The sequence below is a fragment of the Ptychodera flava genome, chromosome 21, assembly GCF_041260155.1.
Source record: "Ptychodera flava strain L36383 chromosome 21, AS_Pfla_20210202, whole genome shotgun sequence".
Lineage (NCBI taxonomy): Eukaryota > Metazoa > Hemichordata > Enteropneusta > Ptychoderidae > Ptychodera > Ptychodera flava.
In genome coordinates, this window is record NC_091948.1 from 3,036,370 (window position 1) to 3,051,251 (window position 14,882).

Sequence of the window (14,882 nt, forward strand, 5' to 3'; positions counted from 1 at the left end):
ACTTTATCGATCAATCGCCATCGTAAATTGACGTCTTGAAGATTTAGGCCTACATGTAATAAGACCATTACAACCGAACTGTGGCATTTTAAATAAATACGTAGCATGTCGAATATTGCAGATTGCTGCAAACCGAACGACTTTTCATATCTGTGGACTTGTAATTTCTCAATATGGCTGAAGCATGAAAAGGTGATCCTCCTCCTATAGGCTTGCACAAAATTTTATGAACCCTCAAAAATACTTGCGCGAAAAAGGCGACCCCCCCCCCAAAAAAAAAAACAACACCGGCCCACCGTCTGTAACTTCTGTTAAGTCCCTAAGCGTATTAAAATTACTGTGAAAATTTCCGCTGTCACCGAATCAGGCATGAAAAAAAACATACGTATTATGCATACATAAATAAATAAACTAATGTAAGAGAATAAATTTAATAAGAATCGAAATATTGACCGAACGACATGCACATGCAACAAATTCAAAATATGACGTCAATATCACTACCAACTATAGTGATACTGACGTCGCATTTTGAATTTGTTGCATGTGTTTAGTCAATTATTACAAATTTTATTCAATTTATTTCCCCTATACTTATTTGTTTTTGTTCGTTACTTTTTTATTTATTTGTCATTTATTACTTTTTGTTTTTGTTTAATTCGTTGGTTGTTTTTTGTTTGGCTTGTTGTTTATTGGTTTTGTTTGTTGTTGGTGGTGTTTTTTGTTGATATTTGTTGGTTTTATTTGTGTGGTTGATTTTTGTTACATTTGTTTGTTTATACTTGCTCCCTGTGATTAAAGTGTATTTATGTGTGCGTAAGCTTAAAGGTCTTCCCTACAACATGTGCAGCAAACTGGTAAATTCGGCCTGTTGTACAAAATCATCACAAAACGTGTTTCGAAGGCTGATATACTGATTTACATACTTTTTACTTGGAGCGGAAAGTGGAGCTGTTCGTAACTGCCCTCCGACTGGTATATGCACATACCTGCAACAACCGAGTAATTGAAGTATGGATTTGGTACCGTAAATCAATTTGCCTTACACAAGGGAGCCGTCATTATTTACGGCCTGGGAGGTAGGAGGAATTTGAGGGGGTCACTCAAAATTGAAAACTTCAAGGTGGTTGCTAAAATGTGGAGAGGAAGGATGGGGTCACTCAATTTTTGGAGCAATAGAAATCAAAACACATCTTAAATTGCACCATTGCACACATCTATTTCTCAACATTTTTGATGCGAGAGGGGGGCACCTCCTCTCGTGCCCCCTCCCTTGTGATGTTCTAACAGTTTTACTTAGTACAAAAGCAAATTAAAAACACCTCTTAGATTGCACAAGACTGCACCATTGCACACATCAATTTCTCAAATTTTTCCACGCAAGATAGAAGACACCCCCCTCTGACACTTTCCCCCTCAGCCTCTTGTGTGTTCTCACCATGTACTTTCAAATTCTGCCTAGTCAGATATCCTAGTGAAAACCCTGTGGTGATACCTATTCAAATAAAATAATACTGTATAATTGGATATACTGGTTATAGCGTGAACTTTTTATCTACATTTTGTTGGTTTCATCGTTTTCAACCGTTATGAGATAAGCTTAACCGATAATAATCTAGCAGGGTACATCAGGATATGAAAGGTTTTTACTATCGCTGTATTTTTGTAAATTTTACAAATACGTCTATTGGTATTTAACACTTCTAAGTGGGGGAGAGGAGGTTACTCAAGTTCAACATGGTTGGCAGCAGGGTTACTCGAAATTTCGGAGTTATCGAGTAAATTCCTCCGACAACCCTGGACATAAATAATGACGGCTCCTTAATTCAAGAATATTCTATCAATTTCCCCAAAAGTTGTCGACTAATACGGCGCTCAAAAGCTTCATGACTTTTAAGGAGATGCAGACCTTTAATTAGATTATTTCTGACTTAATTATCCCACTCTTGCGAAATTTCTGTCAATATAATATATCCTTGCGACCGTGTGGCTTGCGGTGTGTTCCTCAATGTGATAGACGTGACGATTCCGTTCACTTTGAAAGGTACAGAGTAGGGCGCCCTCTATAGACGAGTTGTTTTACATGTTTCTGAGTACCCTGCACAATTTGATATGCTGAGACAAACCTATAATAAGATGGCAGAACTGTTCACTGTGTTCATGACAATCTTCAAACATAGAACATGACAGGAAACGAAAAACAAACCAGAACCATAGGTATGATATTTGCCCCTTCGTGACCAAATTCAGAGTACATCCCACTGGTTTTTAGTACAAGGACTTCTGCACAGAGAAATTGCAGTGCTTGGGGAGTGTTCATAAGTTACGGCGGGGGGGGGGGGGAGGATTTTCTATTTTCAAGGTGATTTTTTTCCATGGTCCTCTTGGTAAATTATGGAGAAAATCAATGACCCCCCTCATATTTCCCAGGTTTTTCCCATGCCTCCCCCAATATATATATATGCATGCCTATGTACTAAGACATACAGTCTGAAAAGTTTATCATACTTTGCAGGAACAATACAGTGGTCATTTAATGAGTGATACAACACAATATTTTAGAATTACTGGTAGTTCAATTCACAGTTCAATGTTCGTAAATGCAGATTAACCCTGCATAGTTAAAGGTCACATTTTGTCAGCAGTACATTATTTTTCAAAGTTGACAGACCATATTTCACATTTTTTACAAACTTTAAAATAGTTATGATGTGCATGTTTTCAGATGACAGGAAACAAAACATGTTACTTTGTTATTTGACCTTTTCTCCCAGCTGTCACTGAGAAATCCTTGATCATACAAATCAGAACAAATGGGATTCTAAAGTATTACAATGTGTGCGCCTACCCACAGTTCTCCTTGATTCATACACACTGAGATCACTTCTTGAACAACAGCAAATTTCTTGTGTACATAGGATTCTATGGTCAATATTTAAACAATCTGGCACCATAGTATTGATGCACATGATCTTCTGGATGCACATACAGAATTATTGGAAAATCAACCCTTTTTCCATGTAGGAGCTGGCAAATTTGTGAATTTTTCACCAGATATTTTTGACAGCCATGCATAATTTTATAGATCAGGACTTTTGGGCAAATATTTAATTGATGTTTTTTATCCTTGACCCCCGCTAAAGATTGTGGTATTTTTGTCCCCCCCCCCCCCCCCCATTTTTTCTTGGGGAAAATGGGTGCCCCCCGCAAGTAAATTCTAAACATTACCTTAGCCAGGGCACGTACATATATTAAGGTACATTTATCTGATATCTATAAACACATTTGCTGGAGAATTAATCAGAAATGTTCTAATTTAGGGCTTACTGCTTTTAGAATGGTGAAGCACTTTACGTGACTTGTGTGAAAGTTTGCTGTCACCAACCGTCTGATATTCTCTCCCTTTATAGCATCCATTTACCGGTCCAAAATAGGAAGCACTAAAATTTGGAAAGAAGAGTAGCAAGAGGTAATGTATGAGAATGACAGAAACGGTAAATATAGTAATCAAAACTCCTTGTGTTTGGCCTGAACCCCCACCCTCTAGGGAAGTTTGGAAGAGCGAAAATCTGACAAAATTATGCTTAGATTTTAACCTCCAAACAAAATACATATTATGCTGAAATTAGCTTTGAATTCAAAGTTGAAACTGCAGATAGGTTTCAAAGCGAAAAGTATTTCCAAATGAAATCTGAATGGTAACTGAGTATCAAACACATAGACAGTTTACAGTTCACTGATGAATTCATCAGATGTATCAACATTCACATGAAGTTGAGCGTTCGATGATAGATGAAAAAGAGTGTAAACGATGTATCTGTGGCATAGTAGAGTAAATTTACACAGGATAATCAAAATAGGTCAAAACCCCCTACTTAGTTACCCACAGCTACAAGCTTCCTTTGCCATGCACACGTTTTAATTATCCTCAACACAAACCAATATTTAAGTTTCCTATCTACTGGTCATATAGAGTTGTAGCTTGACTACGGGTGTGGTAAACATGTTTGGTGGATTTTCCATCTTGAGATGGCAATGGTGAACTAGCCGTCTTATGACTGCGAGGTTAAACCATGTAGTCTGACTACACCAAAGAGAAAATTACATCTTTAATTGTATAATGCTTTCAGGAAAGAACACTACGAGAGTAATAGTACTATAATTCCCTCTGGAAGTCGTGTGGGTGGTCATCTTACCCAATACGCAGTCAATAAAATCAATCATACAATATAATTGGTTCAAACGAGAATGGATATTTAACACTGAGCCTTCAGTTGTTGTATTGGGTTAGAGTCGGTGGAGATCCACACACCACTGAATCTTCCAGTCTAATCTGAATGACAATGAAAAACTAAAGACTGTACATGGAATCATGGGAACAATTTTTCTCACATTCCTGGCCGCTGGGAGTGCGGGATCGACAGTGTGGGAAAAATCGATCCCACACTCTCGGAAACCGTCCCACACTCTGCAGTAAATATTACACGAGCTCTGATTGGATGATAAACAGTCTGTTTTGTCCCACGCGCAAAACGTTATCCAATGGCACGACGAATAACACACGGACTAGAACTACAAAGTAAGCAGGTCAAAGTACAGTGGCAGACGACAGAGTTGTCACGATTTTTGATAATATTGTACATGTCCAATATGAATTTAATGCATTTTGTGGTCATGTGAGAAAAAGAATCTCACACACCAAGGACCTGGGATCAGATTTCTCACACTCGTTGGGGATATTTTGTCTCACACGAGCAGCAAAATATCCACAACTCGTGTGAGAAATCTGATCCCAGGTCCTTGGGGGTGTGAGATTCTATTAGTCTTAAACCTGTCACATATGCACAACATGCTTAATATGTTATGCATACGTGACACGCAAAAGCAAGGTAGGGACAGGTTAAGGACAAGATATTCCCATGATCCCTTGCATCTGCAGAATATCACCATCCTACAACCATAAGTTAGATTATGTAATTGAGAAAATTGTTCTTTATTTTCTTTGGTAATGATTGAAAATAAATGTAAGAAAATAAATTCAGTCTTTTATAGTTTTTACATAAACTACATCATCAATAAATAAAAAGCTGCATGGAAGTTGAAATTGTAAAATTTTAAAAGTGCTGAAATTTGTAGTTTTCTCATACTATGCTTATTCCCCTCCCTTTGCCAAATGCTATGAAATTATGAAAGAATACAGACAATGAAATGAATGATTATTGGGATATACATTGTCTCCTGATAATGATAAAAACTTGTACAAGTGGCAGAAGACTGTCTCCAATATCCTGTTACAGAGATGAAAACACACTAAAGTGTAAGCTTGGTTGAGTCAGGTAACGTTACATCGAAATTCAACACAGTGTTCCTGATGCCAAACATGGGCCATGAGTCAAACAATGAAAATTAACATTCATATCTGAAAGCATTGTTGCAGAGAGAATGTTTTTCATGGAACTTTCATGATTAATTTTTCTCATTTCTTCTATCTTCACTAATAAAATCAGTGTGTATGAAATCAAGCCATTTTTTGTACGCCCCAGCACAGCGTGCCTGCACGCTGCTGTCATCTGCATGAACATCCTCCAGGCACCGTTCAATGAATCTGAGTTCTGCATTGTAAAAATCACAATCACAACACTGCAGAGCACCATCAGCCCTAAATTTCTTCCCTTTGGGGTTGACTTGCGTATCATATCCTGGTGAATGGAGATTGGTGGGAATATCACTGCCATGTAATCTCTCAGAATTGCAGTGAGTCTGTCGTTGAGTTGTGGCATTGTTGATCTTTGGACAGCACAATGCAGATGATTTCGTTGAATCCTCTTGCTGGAGTAAATGACACTTTAAATGGAAGAGAAACCTCCTACAAAAGACAAGAGTATGAAATGTTAATTTTGTTTGTATGAATATATGATTACTCATGTATACAAGCTTTTGATTGGATATTGTACTGAACCAGAGCACAAGTACCAGTGGCAGGTAAAATTTTTTTGCCAGGCAGGTAAATTTTACATTTACTTGCCCTGATTTTCAGTCTGCTGATATCAGGCATGAGGTATATACCCTGTATAAAGAGAATGAATGATACAATCCTTTAGGAAGATACTATTTTGATTGGACATGTAACTTGAATAATTACCTGCTCTGATGTCTTGTTTTTATTTTCAACAAATTTCCTACACTGACTGAATACAACGTGTGTAATAATGTTTCACCATCTTCAAGTGGTGTAACTAGTCAAGTTACCTGCAATTGTTCAATGCCATGTGCACACACTGATTGTTTCAAATGCCCCTGAAGGCCACTTGAAAAACCTGACAACGAAAAATTACCTTCGTAGCAACAAACCACTAAAAATGCTATCTCAAGACATCGTTACTGAATCTTTGGGAATTCCTATTAAGGTATCACACCACTTGCAGTATCGTTTATATCCTGCATGATTGTCTTTCTGCCAACAGGGCATAAAACAGCCAGTACTTAACCCTTGCAGTCAGCATGTATATCTACAATATACACTGTTCAATTCATTAACCCTTTTCCTGCTAAGTCCATATTTCACCATCAGGTCAAGATGGTTAAAATTAATGAAACACAACATATTCCATATGGTGTATTTTAACATAATACTGTACATTTGAAAGCTGTTGAAAACATAAATACTGTAAACTTGATTTTTTTTGGACTAAAGATGCTGTAACATACCAAGCCAAGTGGGTGAAAATACGTCATGTTTTGGCTCAATACCTCTTTTTACTGACTTGGCTGATGGGGAAGTGATACTGTCTGGCAGGAAAAGGGTTAAGGTGGGTCAGGACTGAAATATGTTTTCACATATGGTTTCATACTGTACACCCACATTATTTATTCACCATTATTCAGAAAGCTGAATCACAATGTAAGGACACCCTGTTACATATTGGAAAGAGTAAAGTGAAAGTAATCTAAATATTTCAATAACTATCCCTACACATGTTCAATATAAATAAATGTGGACATAGCATTTGTTGTATGAATTTTGTCAAATACATTATACTACATAACTTATCAAAAGGAAAAACATGATAAAAAATATACGTGGAATGATCAATGAAATAAGCCGGATCACTAGAAATCCCCTCTACATTATCTTGTTTATCTTTCTGCATCTAATGGCATATACACATGTCTTTACCTATGGTACCAGATGGCTTCATGTCCTGGGTAGGATTCTATTAGCTCAGCTGCCAGTTTTATTTCAGACTCTAATACCTCTTCTAACTTGGTAGAGCTCAGGTCATCTTGACTGTTGCTTGATTTGGCCAGCTCTTTTATGAGGAACTGTCGGTAATGGAAGCCACTGTGATCTGATACATGCATGCTAACCAATGTCCTGGTTCTTGTCAACTCAGCCAACAGCAACTGTATTTAAGAAATTGTTTTTTGATTCTTTTCAGTTTGAGAGTATCAGTTTTAGAAACAAAAGCAGTGTCACTGGTGCATTTGATAGCATTTGTTTTGCTGTAAATTATAACCTGATCCAACAATGGAGCTAAAATTGTGGTTAGAGGTGGCATTAGTGAAGTCAAAATGTTAATTGTCAGAATATTGATTTAATATTCTACCGGTAATCTAACATTTCATTATTGGATTCACGCTCACAGACTCACAGACCAAGACAAGCTGCAGCATATGTACCAGCAAAATCCATGCTTCTTTGAAGATCGGCTAGCCTTTGTTAAAAATACCACACAAGCATACGTTTGATTAAAACTCATGCTTGTTATAAATCACCTGACTTGATAGGCTACAATAAAATGTGACAGTTTTGTAAAAACCAGCTAGGAAAATTGACAACTAATAGGAAGAAATTTGATGGTCAAGGAAAGTCAGACGCGATATTTTTTTACGCGCAATGATCCTTGTATTACCTGTTGGCTGCATCTGGTCAGATGTTGTATAGTCCATATACGATGAGACCATGCACCGTAATTGCTGGGATATCTCTCAGCAGTCAGTGTGCACACTGCAAACTCATCCGATATAAGTTTTTCATCAAGTTCAATGGACCCTGATTGTAAATTTCTGTTGTGACTAGCTGCATGGCGGTCACTGACACCGTAACTGTTGGCATCGCCGTCCTGTGAAGTCTGGTCTTGCTCAACTTTCAAAAGCTGCAGCAACAACCATTTTCTTTGAAAAAATATTGATACATTGAAAGTTGTTAGTATTCTTTTGGAATAATATGATCAAAAGAGAATCAAAAGTAGCCCCTTTTTATATATTCCTACTGTACAGTTGGAACTGTTACAGATTTGCAAATGAGAAAGTAATAGGGTTACAAAAATAGAATTTCAATTTGTTTTTAAACAAAATACAGGTAGATATCTTTGTTGTCATTGAAAAGCAACATAGTGTTTGTCAATATTCAATCAACTTAAAGTCTTAGTTTGAAGCCTGATCTAAATTTACAAAATTTCAAGTGGTTATACATTTACCATCCAATACACTGGTAAAACATACCTTATTCCTTTTCCAAGTTAAATTGCTCTTTAGAATGTTGCCACTTATTTATTACTACTGCCTTTCTATTTCAGTACAACTGTTAGATTGAGGCAAGATGTACCTCAGAGATTGATTTTTGATTTCAAAAAATTCCCTAGTATAATTCATTTCTGGCCTTCACAGTGTGTCGACTTATTTTGTAAAATAGTTGAGAACATAAACTTTTCACTATCTTGTTTTTTTGTAAAAATTACAAATGTGCAATTTTTCCCCATGGAGTTAACACAGAAAATGGCAGCCATTTTGAATTTCAAATAAACTGAGGTACGGTAATTGCATTGCTCAAACACACTTGTATGGTGCTTCTGTTTCTTTTTTTATTCTTGATTGTAAAAAGAAATACTTTGAAGTTTCCTTGGACAAAGGATATTAAAAATTTTAAAATTATAATTAAGAACTGCCTTAACATACATAGGATGCGTGTAGTTTCTTCCTTTACGTACCTATGGGCAAAAGTTTCAGGGCTCTTTGGTTGTCTTGTCAGGATAAGACTAGAAAATCTGAGATCAGTTTTGATGTCAAGATGATCACTGTTGATAAGCTCTTTCCTGGAAAAAAAGAGAAAACAGATACACTATTTCAATGTATCCTGTTACCAGTAAGTCTTGAAAGTGAAATTACTGTTACAACTACCATATAATCTGGAACTGTCAAAACAATTTGGGCAGTATGTATGGTGATGTCAGCGTTTGTGATTTTTATCCTTTTGTTTCTGAATTTATAATTACATATTTTGTGTTATGAAAGTACCTGGTACACAGACTTAAGGTAGCGGTAAAGGCTATTTTTGCACCAATTCTTTTCTCAGAGTTAATGTCAAGTTTCAAGTGTTAGAATCAAGATATTAAGTTCAAATTTTCAGGATAACTCCCTTACTTAATACTTTCTCCAAAGAATATAAAAATTGTATATTTGCAGCCATGTTTTTGAAATATGACACCAGTAAATATTAAAATTTAATTTTTCATATTGTTTTACATATTTGAATTTCATAATAATACTTAATACTACCAAATTAGTTATAAATATATTGACATTATTAATTGTAAGATGTGTACGGCAGGATTTGTGAATAAAATTTGTTTTTATGATTTTACATGGGTTTACATATCAAAAATTTATTAAAAAATTCTTTCAAATTTCAAAATGTGATTTTTCAAAAAGTACTTCAATTGTGCCATAGTCATCTTGTCTGTAACCTTGTTAATAGGCTGTAAAAATTCCATGTCCATATCTCATTTCAAAGGTTGGATTAAATTGGCATAAAATTATGTAGGAAAACTGTTATTCTGTCAAAAATGTTGAAAACAAGCCATATTTGCACCCCTCTTTTGAAGTCACAGAGCAGTCTTTTTGGTTAATCTCACTTTTGACACCTCTTTGACACTCAAAGAATCTAAAAATGCATTTACAATAGCAGTTACACATTCTGAATGCAAGCACTGCCTTGTCAAACTTTCCTGAAAAACAGCAAAAAATGACTTTCCCTTTTCTACATTTTTTTAAAAGCTAGGGGACCTCTACCATAGTTAATACAAAGGACTCCCCAAATCCTCTTATTTGGTCAGTTTTTCAGAAGTTTCAACAGGCTATAACTCTGCAATGCCTTTGACCCCAAAAGTCTAGTTTTTTTATTCCACAGAGAATGTTGACTACTTTTATATTTTAATAGTTTTATTGAAGTTTATAACTGACTCTCTAGCCTTTATCGCCACCTTAACTTGACCGTACGGTGGACATACGACTCAGATTTCCCGTCCCCTTTCAGTCAAAGGTCAGACCAAATGAAACTGGCCTCACCTTAAGAATACTGGATCCAGTCTTCCTTACAAAAGTATACAGGTTTTCCTAGGGGGCCTTCCTCAATTTTTTAAAGCAACTTGAACCTCCAGGATTGCGTTGATATGCAAAATTGTTCAATATAAGTCTAGTATTCTTATGAAATGCCCACTGGTTGACACATGTAATAATGAACTCTTCTTACCTGATATTCCAGACTGTGTAACACTCAGGATTTATCAATAGAACAGCTCTGCTACAACTGATGAGATCTTGAGGTGCTGTGAATAATAGAAGAAATGACTAGAGAAAGCATGGTACAATCTACCTAAAAGTCTGCAACATGGACCTATCTTTATAATCTTTACAGCGATACGGGATCCACAGGATTGGATTTTTCTGTTTCTGGTGTAATCCTCCTTATTTTACCATTTGAAGACTTGTCAGAACAGACCACACTTTCATGGTACTGGGTAGCTTTGTTAAAACGTTAAGGAACTTTGACTTACCTAGCCGTATCAGCTTTTGTCTTGCCTGGATAAGTTGTGTATATGCATATTGGAAGACCAAAGGTACACTCCAGGACTCAAGGCCAAGTTTGTGCTGTTCAAGTATGACAGGACTTTTGTTCTGCAGAGCTTCTGGACACGGTATAAAACCAAACTCATCTCTGGAAAGGTTGAATCAATAATTAGCAATTTACATTTTCCCCCTTATTTAATCTCAAAATGTAAGTGAGAAAGCTGAATTATGAAATGGTCACTATAATTAATGTTTAACAAAGGATAGCTTGGTTATGTGTATGCTACTGGAATGATAGTGAGAGGGATCAGAACTCAATGTACTTTCTAATTACATTATTCAAATCGCTGTTGATTGACATTAATCTCAGACAATGTTCTCTGACCTGTTCATCCCCCCCTCCCATTCCCTGTACGCAAATCCACTCTAACAATCGATATCTGGATGGGTTTTGGCCAAACCATTATAGTGATATAGGGTAAACTTATCATCAGTGTGCCCTCTTAGCTAATTTGATCATACACCCTATTTTTTCCCAGGGTCCGTGATTTGACATGCCATTGACTCAAAAGTTTTCTGACACAATAAAAATTCAAATGAAGGGGGAGCTGCATGTTACCAACACAGCTTTTTTTCAAAGCAATATTTCTCATCTGAGAAGACAAAGAAACCCCTTCATACTTTAAGGTGAAGCACTACGAATTACGTCAAAATTAGGTTGTGGTGTCATTTTCTTGAAACTTTGCACAAATATTCTTTGAAGTTGTGCAAGTGCAAAAATGAAATAAAAAATGGGGGTCACCACGCTCGTTCCATGGAAACGGACGTTAAAATGGCGTCGTTAGAAATAAATAAAAATGATATAATTCACTTAAACTAAAGAAAGCAATTATAAAACGCTTAGCAAATGAGTTAATTTTAATAAATACCAAGGATTAAGATCAATATCTATCGAATGTATAGTTTTCATGATGTTTGTAAAGAAATTTTAACATAAGTATCGATTACAAAATGACGATATCGAAATTATATCACTACATAATTTTCGAACTTTCTTCCTGTCGCTTTGAATGGTGTCATTTTGACCAAACTTTGCGAATAAAATCCTGACATCATACCATTTAGTTTACACTTTTAATAAAAGGGTGTCACCACGCTACTTTTTACAATATCTCCAGGTGAATGGGTAATATGCGCCAAGTAAATGGGAGAGAAATGTTAATTTTGCGCTCATATTGAATAAAATCCAGCTTCCTAGGGGGTCAAAATATGACAAGGTTAAAGGTCACATGTATTTCTGAGAGACTGGGTCAAAAAATTAGGTAAAAGCGCAATTTCAACAATGACAGGTGATGTTAAATACATGCGCTGCAAAATAACCCATTTGCGGCAGGCTGGAGTTAAATCTGCGCAGAAACGTTCTAAAGCGTGTGCGCGTCCGAATTCGTCGCCCTTTACCTTAAACTAGTATTTTCAAAAAGCAGAGAATCTAAAATTTGGTATGGTAGCAATAGTTTGCTCGAAAGATGAAGGGGGTGTATATTTGGGGTAAAAAACCTTAATTTTGGTATTAATGATAAAAATTAATTTCAGTCAAAAACTTGAATTAAACTTGACCTTGTGTCTAAAATGTAATATTTCACTTGAAAGAAGAGCATATGTAGAAAAAAAGGACTATTTTATTTGGCATTATCTATCCTCATTCTAAAACAAAAATGGGATGAGTTGAGAGACTGACACTCATAAAAGTAATTAAAAACATGATTAGCAAAATCAAATGCCTCTTATTCAGAATGTAAGAATTTTATTGCCAAACAAAATATTTGTTTTGTTATATAGCATTTTAAGAACATGTGAAAATTTCAAAAAATTTGACCCAGCCACAGTGGAGCTAAATTATTGGGAAATCTTGAAATTAGTAGAAAAGAGAAGCCAGGAAATCTGGTGATTTGCATACACTTGCATAAATTAACACTTCTTTATCAAGCAACTTACGACTGCTTGACAAGCTAAAAGGTGAACCCAATCAATATTTTAATCTTGGGTCAACAAATGAATTAAAATTGAATTAATATTTGCAAAATAAAGTGATTTTTGAGCAAAGTACGCTGTGTTAGGTGCAGCATCCCCTTAACAAACTACTTCAAACAGTTTGGAAATCTTATGAGTTTAAGGACACCCTGACATCAGTGGTCAGAATTTCTGCTAAGGCCAAAAAATAAAAATACATTTGTTTTTCACCTTAGTTCTCCTACAAAAATGATGCGGAAACATGCTTCTAATCTGCATTTTAGTTATTTTTTTGATCTCATGAAATACGATCTGATTACCAAAATTAAAACAAAATTACAAAGGTAGATATCGAGCATAATGCCAGTGTGATAACTTAACTGTTCAGAATTGTACATTATATGCATGTGATCCTACTGATAAATGTTACAGGTTCAGGGGTGCATGAATAAGACACTCCCTTTTCTTGAAGTGAACATAGATAAATGGACAGCTAGTCTGGATCAACGCAAGGATGAGAAGCAATATCTTTTCTTTTTTATGACCTAATGTTTGGGTACACATAGGCAATAAATGGTTTGGGAACCCTGGTAGCGTTTCTGTTGCCCCTATTACAACTGCACTTATATGAGGGAGAACCATCCCCCCCCCCCCCCCAGGTAACATGAGATTCCTGTAACAGGAGTCACAGCCAGGGAACCCAGGAACAATTTCCCTGTGATATCAGCCTTTTAGAAAAAAACACTGATACTAATGCTATACATGTATATGCTAATGCATTCACATTAGTAAGTAATGAATTTATCAAAACTAAATGTTACAAGTGCAGCCCCTAAAATGATCATAATAGATCTAAAATAGCTGACAATTGAATAACTTGTTCATAAATTGCGATGACCATGGCTGTGAAAGAGAAATTCTTTATTTTGGGGTACAGTACTTTTCAAGACCAAGAGGACTTCTTGATAGCTCCTAGCAATTGTTCAGAGATGTTTGGTTTTTTCCCAGAATTAAATGACCTGAGTGAATGGGAATAATGACATAATCTATTTTACCATCCTGGGTGCTACTGTTGCTAAGGTATGGAATGTCAACCGTATTCTCATGAAATAAATAAATAAAAATGGAGAAATAAATTTCCTTGTGTGATTCAAGTTGAAATTTACTTTAAAACTGAGCGAATTCGAGTGCATGGTCTACATCCCCAAAGTGCACCAGTACCCAACCTAAGTTCACTGTTTATTGGTTATAACCGCAGTACAATTTAGAAAGAATGTCATTGGCGGGTTGTTGAGGTCATTTGGCGGTAAGTGTACCAAAATATCCTAAACAGTAACGCAATTGTCATAAATAAACTGCAGCTTGCATTTATATGAATAAATGGTGGATGAAATTAAACGGCCTATTTACTTGAATGAGTAAACAGTTATTAAAATTAGCAAACTATAAAATTGATGGAAAATATTTTTATGTGTACAGATGGTGATATTTTTCTCGTTTTTCATGAATATCCAATATCAAACGACACATGTGCATGTCATTGCTTCACGGTATAATCTGGGCCAGCTAGCAGCTGTCGGTGTCTATCAGGATCATAGTCACTGACCACTGTGACCGTGAGTGTGGTGGCGTGGACGTACAATGATGAACGAGAGATACAACGAGAGTGACCCGACGTGTAACTGTAAGTTGTATCTAGACTCTTGGACATGGCATTCTCTCACACGGTAAGTTAATATAGACACTGATTTTCCATGAGGCCAGAAAGAACCCAACAGTATTCTTCTGGAAGAATAATACGGCTACGGAAAATTATAAGCATCTTACATGTCAGAATCCCGTTTGAACGCGTTGTGTAGATCGGAGACAATCCTTCGACCTCTTTCGTCTTCGGCCATCTCTTTCACCTACGAGATTTCAAACGAGAGTTGATGCATGCTTTGTAAACGGAGATGAAAGTTGCAAGAATGGAAGCCTGATACTTTCCCTCTGACGAAGTGTTACTCTCGTTCCTAAAGAATGGA

The 14,882-nt window shown here is 36.1% G+C and overlaps 1 protein-coding gene across 1 annotated transcript; it reads right to left on the minus strand.

Annotated features, from left to right (window-relative positions):
* Positions 1-4,964: 4,964 nt before the first annotated feature.
* Positions 4,965-14,862, minus strand: LOC139121126 (protein prenyltransferase alpha subunit repeat-containing protein 1-like). Its single transcript, XM_070685772.1, has 7 exons — positions 14,686-14,862; positions 10,836-10,996; positions 10,532-10,607; positions 8,991-9,095; positions 7,914-8,175; positions 7,178-7,404; positions 4,965-5,866 (listed from the first exon to the last, which is right to left on the minus strand). Exons 1-7 carry the CDS (start codon positions 14,754-14,756, stop codon positions 5,467-5,469), a joined length of 1,302 nt encoding a protein of 433 aa, XP_070541873.1. The 5' UTR covers positions 14,757-14,862; the 3' UTR covers positions 4,965-5,466.
* Positions 14,863-14,882: the final 20 nt, after the last annotated feature.

Excerpts from the sequence above, each read along its gene's own strand:
- LOC139121126 (XM_070685772.1), bottom strand. The coding sequence starts at position 14,756 with ATGGCCGAAGACGAAAGAGGTCGAAGGATTGTCTCCGATCTACACAAC. Across the intron at positions 10,997-14,685 it reads TTCAAACGGGATTCTGACAT|AGATGAGTTTGGTTTTATAC; the intron begins GTAAGATGCTTA and ends CAACCTTTCCAG. Across the intron at positions 9,096-10,531 it reads TACACAGTCTGGAATATCAG|GAAAGAGCTTATCAACAGTG; the intron begins GTAAGAAGAGTT and ends CTTTTTTTCCAG.